Source organism: Scylla paramamosain, chromosome 14 (genome assembly GCF_035594125.1).
Source record: "Scylla paramamosain isolate STU-SP2022 chromosome 14, ASM3559412v1, whole genome shotgun sequence".
Lineage (NCBI taxonomy): Eukaryota > Metazoa > Arthropoda > Malacostraca > Decapoda > Portunidae > Scylla > Scylla paramamosain.
In genome coordinates this window covers 21986827-21997045 of record NC_087164.1, presented here as the reverse complement: position 1 = coordinate 21997045, position 10219 = coordinate 21986827, and the positions used below count along the sequence as shown (strand labels likewise).

At 33.6% G+C, this 10219-nt stretch overlaps 1 protein-coding gene across 6 annotated transcripts in view; it reads right to left on the bottom strand.

The window, feature by feature from the left end:
* Positions 1-10219, bottom strand: part of LOC135107026 (protein ST7 homolog) — a 31496-nt gene that overhangs the window by 3804 nt on the left and 17473 nt on the right. For all 6 annotated transcript variants that reach the window (XM_064016591.1, XM_064016596.1, XM_064016594.1 and 3 more), the window contains 11 exons: positions 9845-9927; positions 8365-8521; positions 7461-7631; positions 6806-7039; positions 5900-5997; positions 5528-5718; positions 4468-4570; positions 3465-3572; positions 3038-3173; positions 1770-1909; positions 1344-1453 (listed from right to left, as the gene is read on the bottom strand). In XM_064016591.1, coding sequence (XP_063872661.1) covers positions 1358-1453; positions 1770-1909; positions 3038-3173; positions 3465-3572; positions 4468-4570; positions 5528-5718; positions 5900-5997; positions 6806-7039; positions 7461-7631; positions 8365-8521; positions 9845-9927 — 1517 coding nt within the window. In that variant the 3' untranslated portion in view covers positions 1344-1357. The remainder of the gene's footprint in view (positions 1-1343; positions 1454-1769; positions 1910-3037; positions 3174-3464; positions 3573-4467; positions 4571-5527; positions 5719-5899; positions 5998-6805; positions 7040-7460; positions 7632-8364; positions 8522-9844; positions 9928-10219) is intronic.

Sequence of the window (10219 nt, the reverse complement as noted above, 5' to 3'; positions counted from 1 at the left end):
AAGTTGACATCACTCCTAAAAGAGATAACCAAAACAAGGTGTTATGCCTTATTTCATAATAGGAATACAAATAAAGAGTGGATATCCTTAACCCTCATTGCATCTGTTTCGATTTCCATTTTACATACCATATCATCCTAAAAAAAAAAAAAAAAAAAAAAGGTGGGGTGGGGTTCATCCTATACGCCAGATACAAAAAAACAACCTTAAAATTTTATGCAAAATACTACTGTAAATAAACAACAATCTTATATTACAACTTTAGGGGAAGTTAGACAAAGCAAAACAGGAATCCATTTTGAGAAAATGCGCTGAAGCATATTCCTGTTGAAAAGTGTGTAAACAAAATTTAATGTAATACAATTACAAACCTCTGCTAGCATTGCATACAAATAGATACAGCAAGAGGCTGTGTGAATATTCCTCATGTAGATTAATAGAAATGTGTGCAGGCAAAGACATAAAGGAACCTTGGGGAGGCTTATGTGAGTCCCTATACCAAGCAACAGGTGCCTGCTTGTTGTGTGGGTCCTGCCTGCAGATATGGTTGCTTTGAGAAGGTAGGAATGGAGGTTATTCTGTGTGTTTTTGATGAATACTGGAACCCAGGTGATTACGATGTTCAAAATTATCACAAAGCATTGCTGGTGTCTACATTTCTGTCTGTGGTAGCTTATTAAAACACCCTTTGCTCACTATACTGATAAGTGAAAACCTACTGACTACTTGTATCTAATTATATATTGAAAATACTTCCCAAAAATACCTAAATGAAGTGAAATGGCACATCTAAAGAGTTTTTATTATATCATAACCATGCAAAAACCTCAAACATTTTCCTCAAAACATGCTTTTGGCAAGCTTGCCCTTTTTTTCTTGATACCTCATATTTAAGAAAAAGAAGAGAGCAAATCAGATTGTGAAAAGAAACTGTAAAGAAGACCACAGCAGGGAGGTGCCATTGTAAAAGCTAAACCTCCAGATCTTCAACCAGAACCAGAACCAGCAGTTCTTATGTAGTAACTATTACTGCACTGGTTATGCTGAGTTTGGTCTGGCTTGATTTTGCATAGTCAGTATGGTGCTGGCTTACAAAAACTTTGCAGAAATTGCCTATATTTGACAATTCTTAATTGAATATTTTGTTACTTTGCTGTCTGATATGGAATTCTGACTTATAAAATGCTGAATTGTGGAAATTTTATTGTGTTGCTTTTGAACAATATTGAAAATACATAGGAAAAATGTACAATATGTAATGAAATGCAAATGGATTTTGATACTAATAAAATCAGCTGCTTTTTCTTATACACAACTGGTTTAGTTCAGATCGTCATATTTACCCATAATATGATGGTCAGATTCGTGATAAATGGTGGAGGAGGTTGGATGGCAGCACAGCCTCCAGCTTCTCCAACACATACTGGATTGGGACATACCACCAACTAAGAAGCTGTAAAAAACAAAGTGACATTTAGAAACATTAGTCATGCAAAGCACAGAATTCTATGCATTATTGTCTTTACATTTTGTCTCCAGTATAATTCTAAACTTTATATTACTATATATATATCTCTGACTGCCTGATATTAATATGGATCATATGCTCTAAAAACTCAACTGGGTTTTCTAATTCACTATTTAAGTTCAAAAGACTTTACTGAAGATACTATGACAACTACAAACACTGTACATGTATACATGCACATCTTGCACTGCGATAAACACATAAATTGTAAAAATTATGAAATGTTATACAGTGAGCTTACTGTTTTGGCAAGAGCTCCCATAGGTTCAGGATACTGGTGGGTGAGAAGGGCTAGCAAGGCAGTGAAAGAACACAGGCCTGCTGTGAACACAATGAAGAATGGCAACTCCTTCTTGGGATATACTGATACTTCATGGAAGGCTGAAAAACAAAACAGAAAAATGCTCTTGCTTAATCTCTTCAATTTTTCACTGGATTACACATACAATACATGGAGTGTGGAGGGAGGATGGAATGTCTAAAAAGAAATCTAAAGAAAGTAAAAGTGACTAAGTGACTAATGATAATTTCATGAGGTTTGGAGAATCTATATAGTAATGCATGTAATAAATAAATATGCATAAGACAATACATATTTTAAATATCATTATGATAATACATTAAACTGCTGATATTACAAAATCAAGAGTGAGATTGCAGGCAGGTTTTGAATCTAAGGAAAACACAAATGAAAAACAAAATTAATAAATGTATAAAGAAAATTCCATCTGAATCTTAGAGTAGAGAAAAAGAGAAGAAAAAAATCTTTTCATGAATTATATAACTGAGGTATTTGTGAGAGAGAGAGAGAGAGAGAGAGAGAGAGAGAGAGAGAGAGAGAGAGAGAGAGAGAGAGAGAGAGAGAGAGAGAGAGAGAGAGAGAGAGAGAGAGAGAGAGAGAGAGAGAGAGAGAGAGAGAGAGAGAGAGAGAGAGAGAGAGAGAGAGAGAGAGAGAGAGAGAGAGAGAGAGAGAGAGAGAGAGAGAGAGAGAGAGAGAGAGAGAGTCATAAAACATAAATGACCACTGTGACTGTACAGCCCTGAAATCAGCATAAAGTAATTCCAAGTTCTTAAGGAAAATAAATTGAAATATATGTGTATGTGAACATTCTAATGATTAGGAAGCTGCTCCCATCAGTTATAGCATATGTTGAGAGGAAGGAATGAGTGCAGCATTTGAAGAAGTGATAAAAAAAATAAATAAATAAAAATAAATAAATAAATAAATAAATAAATAAATGAATAAATAAAAAATTTAAGAAAAGAACAGTATTCCAACACTGGCAAATTAATGCAAGGGGGTGACACAAAAAGTAAATGAATGATATAAGGGTCATACTGTTAGCAGAATAGATGATGACAGTGAAAAATGTGCATGGAAGGTTTGTAAGAGTAAGTTAAAAGAAAGGAATGATTTTTTCTTCATACCTAAAGGCTGTGCTTGAATTTCATTTTCATAAAAGACAACCAAGCATCAAAAACTAGTGAAGCAGCCAAGGATGTACTCACAAGGCAGGAGTTCCCTGTCTGCACACTCTGTGCAGGTGGGGTATGGGTAGAAGAGATGGCCCTTCTCCAGGGGATAAGGAATAATTCGGAAAGTCCCTTCCCATGTACAGTGAAGGAGATTTAATGCGCCTTCCACCTGCGTGAGGTAAGTGCATTAATTAGCTTTTACTTTCAGTTCTTGTTCAACATTTTTTCCAAGCAAAGCAAGTAATGGATCTACATGTAACACAAATATATCTAATTAGAACTTTACAACACTTACATCAACTGTGATACATATAATATTATGTGGAGAAGGATTTTCAAGATATCTACTATAATTAAAGAAACTCTTCTTAACAGTTACATTATAAATTGTTAAATCTGTAACTACAACACTACAAAATCTTTAAAGAAGTAAGGGAAGGTGAAGAATTATCATACTCACCCTCTTCCAATGCTGAAGGTGAAAAAATGCATAAGCGATGGCCTCTGAATCACCACGCTTAAGAATGTGTTCTGGTGGGAGAATGAGAGGCTTCATCTCCAGCAGGTACTGAGGAAAAGAATATCAATGAACAATGAATCCCTGACATGGAAATTATAATTAAAATTTTTATCTGAATAATGTTATCTAAATAATTTGCCACACTAACTTAAATGACTGGAATTATAATGAAAGGAATTATTCATGTTCACCATCTTTTGATTAATCTAATTAAACCTAATGTCTCTTCCTTGGAGTTTTCTCATAGTGGCCAAGACAAAGGAATCTGTTTCTGCCCACAAACTCTTACACATTCTAAATCCCTCAATCTCTCATTCATGTCCTACCATTTTAAAGGGATGATTGATTCACACAGTGTCCACACATCTTTAGTATACCATCCCTGTCATCTCACTTTTTGTCAATTTTCTCCATATTACTAGATCATTTAGCACAATTTGTACCTTTATCTTGTATATACACTTTCTTTACTTTAATCACTCAACCCATTCATATCATAAGCATCTTCCAAATAAGTCACTTCCACTGCCTAAATCCTGAACCTTCAACTTTCACTCTACATCTTTGTTTCACATACATATGTCTGGCAGAACATAGAGAAGGGAGACTCCACTTCTGTATATTTGTTCCTATGATGAAATAAAGCATAAGAGGAGAAAGGAAATTCAAGTGTTCCCAAACCTTGATGTGGCTATCTCCCTTAAATGGGGATATCACCCTGATACATGCATGTGTGTACATCTGACTTAAAATTTATTGGGCAAGTTCTATTTATATACAAAACCAATAACCCTGTAAAGGAAGATAGGCAAGACAGTGCATCTACATAAATACATTCACATACATTCTCTTACATCTCAGCATACAAATTTATACACTGAATTCAGCACACAAAATTTTACTGTGTACTAATAATACAACCATGATAAAATCTGACTCTAACCTTTGGAACATGAGGATTAAACTCCACTGCTCTGTGAATTGCTTCAACTGCTGCCATTTCTGCTGCAGTGAGGCCACGTTTGCTGGCTATATCTGGAGAAAACCTAGAAAGGAGTGACATAACAATTGTCTGTCATTAATCTGTGAATATGTAATGGTTTAAGTATGAACACGTGATTTAGCAGTGAAAAAGTACACTTCCGGTTACCCTTGAAGGCCACTTCAATTAAACTTACATATCAAATTTCTACTATACAAGAACATGCTTTTTCTTTCAGTAAGAAAATAACACACACATACACACACACACACACACACAAAAAAAAAAAAAAAAAAAATCCGAGAGAGAGAGAGAGAGAGAGAGAGAGAGAGAGAGAGAGAGAGAGAGAGAGAGAGAGAGAGAGAGAGAGAGAGAGAGAGAGAGAGAGAGAGAGAGAGAGAGAGAGAGAGAGAGAGAGAGAGAGAGAGAGAGAGAGAGAGAGAGAGTCTTGACATTACTAAAAGACATAACTGACATGTATATTTTTAACATTTAGGAAGAATTTTGCAAAATACAAAAAGGATCACTATAGATACTTGAGAGACAAGTCACAGGAAAGCACATCAACCCTCCCAAAACTTAGAGTAGCTGTGGACATCTTGACATCTATCACAATGTATGTATGAAAGATATAAAAAATTCAAACAGGAGGAAATGAAGATGCAACAAAACTAACTAGAAATAGTGAATAAAGAAAAGCAGATCTAAAAAAAACATTATGTTGAGGAAAACATTAAAGCAATTAAAGGCAAACATATAAGAGTAAGTAGACTGTGATGACACTGACAGTGACACAAACAAATAACAAATAAATAAATAAATAGATAAATAAATAGATAAATAGATAAATAAACATTTCAGATTGGGTTGTGATTAAAAATAAAAAAATACATAAAAAATTTGAATACTGAAGAAGACAGTAAAGTAACATCCATGTGTAAACTACAATGGTATAGCTAACAATGGAAAATAGGACAAAGAAGCTTAAGAAAGTGTAACACTGGGCACTATTCACACTTACTTGTCAGCCACAGCACGTGCCTTGAGAAGTGCTGCTGTGTAACATATCGTGGCTGACTTGGGCAGTGCTATGTCATCATACTTCGCTAACACTGCCTGAGCATCAGCATATGCCTCAACCTTTAGGAGTGCTTCTAAAAGGTTTTCATGAAGGTTTAGCACATTCATGATGGGAGGCACTTCCTTCGTTAGCTGTAATTATGAAGGTTACATTAATTTCTAAATTTCCAGAAATACAACAGAAGCAACAGTAATTATGCACTGACATTAACTTAATAATAATTAATGAACCATGGAAATTAAACATCAATAACACTATTAAAGAGCAAAGCTATGCAATAAGGAGGATTAACCACTGGCCAGGAGTATTTACCTCTCTAAACATTTTTATTGCTTCTTTCATCTTTCCCAGCTTCCGAGCACACATGGCTAAGCGTCTTTTTATGTAAATGAACACATTTGTGTCTCGTCCTGAAATAAACAAAAGAAAGTTTTTACACCTCTTGATTTATCTTTTTACAAATACAAAAAAATATTATTGTTGATTAATATTTATCTAAACAAAACACCATCTATACTCATGTGTAGGTCAAAGATTAAAGTTAAAAAGAAGTTGATCTAGGAAGAACCTTATCTACCATTATATTAAAATGAATACATGATATGGAAAGGTTGGACCAATTCTTATTACACTAAATGCAAGGCCAATTCATATGCAGCCCACACTTACATCTTCTCTGGTACCAGGGCTATATAGTATATAATCAATCTTGAAAAAATAACAAAACTCTCTTTCTACCATTCATCATGCAGCCAGCTCCCCCACCCCACTTGTTTTGGAGAATGGCAAATGTCAGAAGAAAAATAAAACTATCTATACAATTTGATTTCATTACTCTGAAAAACCAGGAATTAATCTAAACAAAAGGCACATAATGAATTATTCCTTTCCTGGTCAAAAACTAAAGGCACTGACCTATACATGACTAACACAAATCATTATATCTAACCTTTTTTTCCATATGCAACTTATCTGCCACTCCTGCAATAGCTTAGACTATATCTGGCCCTTCATAACAAGTTTACATGCTCGCAGATTTGCAGAATACTCTTTTGTAAACATATATACACAAACTAATAACACACACACACACACACACACACACACACACAAGGAAATATTAAAACTAGAATAAGAAACCAGACTGCCAATACATTGACTGCACAAATAAATAATAAATATCTTCTATGATAAGAGAGTATTACAGAAGAAACCTACTGTGTAATGCTTCCATGGCACTGCTTTGGTGCTGAGTTAGTTGTGACTTCCGGTAATTATTCTCAGCATGTTTCAGGGCAATCTTGAGTTTCTTTTCTACCTCAACTATTGATGTACATTCTTCTTCTGCCAACAAAATGTATGCTGATGCACATTCCGGGTTGAGATCCAAGGCAGATCTTGCCGATTTTATTCGAACTTCTGGATTTCTTTCTCTCCATGCTGTCTGCATTACTGGAAAAATGTATAAATAAATAAATGTGCAAACTGGTTTATGACATACTTCCTGCAAGATTCTATTATCCAGTTTTGTGACTAACTGTTATCATTATGGAGTTGAACTGGAAGTAGTTATAAGATAAGAAATAGTGTTTAATTTTTATAAGGCCACTACCATATCCTTTTAGTAATCAGAGCTGGAAGTGTATTTTGTAGAATTTGCTTCCTCCTGTTGTAATGCATGTTTAAGCATCTACAAAACAACTGCTAACACTACTGCCTCATATAACATTCTCTTTGCTAATTTACAAAATGACATATCTAAATAGTGTTGTCATTCCTCTCTATATACCATTCCTGCTTCATTCATTCTACATGTCCTCTCTAAACCCATGCTTTCCTCTATACAAATACCACCATACATTCAATGACTTACTTTCATACTCTGGTTTCCCAGCATCAGCCTCACATGTAAAAAAGGTCTGGTGGTCTTGGGCTGATAGATTCATATCATAGTAAGTCAGCGGCTCCTTCTTGGTTGACCATGTCAGCCGCTGGTACTCAGATCCCCTAAATAAATTAAGGGGATTTCGCCAGACTTTACATTCTGAAAATAGATAAATAAATAAATTAATTAATTAATTTTTTATTGTATAATAAACAAAGAAATAAAGTAAAGATTCATAACTGAATTATCTATATAACTAATTTTGCTATGATACTAAAAAGGAAGACTGTAAGCCCTATTAACACAATTCATAAAGTTTAACCAGGAAAATTTACATTTATTATACATGATTATAAGAAATGCTATTGTACACTGCAAAATAAAATACATTAAATTATCTAAAATAACTTCCTGTATTTTACAGAAGCCAGAAGGCATCCAACCAAAAAAAACACAAAAATAACTAAATAAACCACTTTTCTTTGTGAATGATATGAAACAATGCTGAAAAACCACATATCTAACCAGTTCCCATATATGTTCAATTCTTTTATTACTTAAATCTGGAAGAGTTTGAAATGACACATATTAATGCAACATCTGTGATTCTCAAACCCATTTTATCAATGTATCCTGACATCTCTTCACATGAGAACCCAATGAAAGACTGGAAGGGTGGCTTGGTTTGCCATCACTTGATTCTGTTCATACTCTTCAACACAGCATTCTCCAATCTTCTGTCTGCTGCTCTTCCATTAACATGGTACGATTTCAGCACAGCCTTTGTGATTTCTTAACAATATTCCTCTCTTGCCATCATCTATACTCTTCTTATAATTAAGCTGGTAAATCAGTTCAATCAGTTCAAATACAAGTACACAACATACATTACCTGGAACACTCTGTTGGTTATTGTTGTTGTTTGAATTAGTGGTGGTGCTCTCTGCAGCATTGTTTTCCCCTCCACCAATCCATGGACTGAGGTGGTTCAAGGATACTTGCTCAATGAAAGATGTGCCATACTTCCTGAAGTACCACCACTCAAAAATCTGGAGGATATGAAGTCCATTAATTTGATGATAATTTGATGTCTGGCCTCAAATTACTTAGATGGTAAGTAGAAATATAACCCTTCATTCAGTATTATAGAGGATTTAAAGGTATACAGTTTTGAGCCATGACTTCTGAGACAAATGCAAGATTTTTAAAATAATGAGTAAAAGTAGTTCTTCACCACATAATGATTACTATTACATATAGATTTCTAACAATATGCAATGGCAATTAAGATTACCTCTAGACAATATATATATATATATATATATATATATATATATATATATATATATATATATATATATATATATATATATATATATATATATATATATATATATATATATATATATATATATATATATATATATATATATATATGCCAATCACCAAAGAAAATAAACTCATGAATATTCACACATTTAAATTTTTCAAATAGAAATATGTACACCAGCAACAGGAGCAAAAAAAATAATAAATAAATAAAAAAAATAAATAAAATAAAAAAATAAATAAATATGTACCACAGATTTGAATACAAATATATCACATAACTTTTCTATACATTCTATAATTCCAGTCCAAATTGTACTGTATCTCATAAGCAATCTAAATTTGTGAACATATGCCTATCCCTGAAGCAATTCTTTTCTAGTGACTGTGTACTGGAACACTGTTATGCTCATGTTGTAAAACCATCATACAAAACATCCCATATCTTATGATCTTGGCTAGTTTTAGTGTATTAAGTATGTACATCTTTAAGTATAAAAATACTATATGAAAGAGAACATGCACACAAAGTGACAAGAAAGGAAAAGCTACAAATCAACCTTTCCCTTGTGATAAATATTAGGAGCAGTAGTCTTTTGTCACCTAGAAATGTAATGAGCTAAACTGAAAATTCAAAAGAAGGAAATTTTTTGCTCATTCATTATTATAATGCTGCAACACACACACACACACACACACACACACACACACACACACACACACACACACACACACACACACACACACACACACACACACACACACACACACACAAACTTTTTTTCCTAGAAGGAAGGAGGGAAAAAACAAAACTGGAAATTACATCATCACAGACATACAACAGAAATCTTTTATTAAAATATGTAAATAAAAAACAAATGAAACTTACATTGCACTATTGTCTGTACATTATAAAACTCTCTCTCTCTCTCTCTCTCTCTCTCTCTCTCTCTCTCTCTCTCTCTCTCTCTCTCTCTCTCTCTCTCTCTCAGGAGAAAAAGCATCACAGGGAATCATATACATCACAAAGACATGAGACTCACCAATATAAGACCTGAGATGAGGGATGATGTCCCAGTGAGAGCAACATAGAACTTGGGTGTGAGTGTTGACAGGAACACTGTGGCTGTAAAGAAGAGAAGTATGAAATTAAATGGAGGAAAATTAATTAAGGTTACCTGATAAAAAGTAAAATGAAATAAAAATAAATAATAAAATAATAATAATAATAATAATAATAATAATAATAATAATAATAATAAAATATACTAATACTGTGAGTTATATCTTATCAAGTCCTCCATCACAATCAGTTTACCAATGATAAGGGAATAAAAGTTCCCACATCCAGTAAGTAATGTTTTGTCAATGCACTCCACACAATACAAAGCTCTTATTACCCAGACAACTAAAGCAGG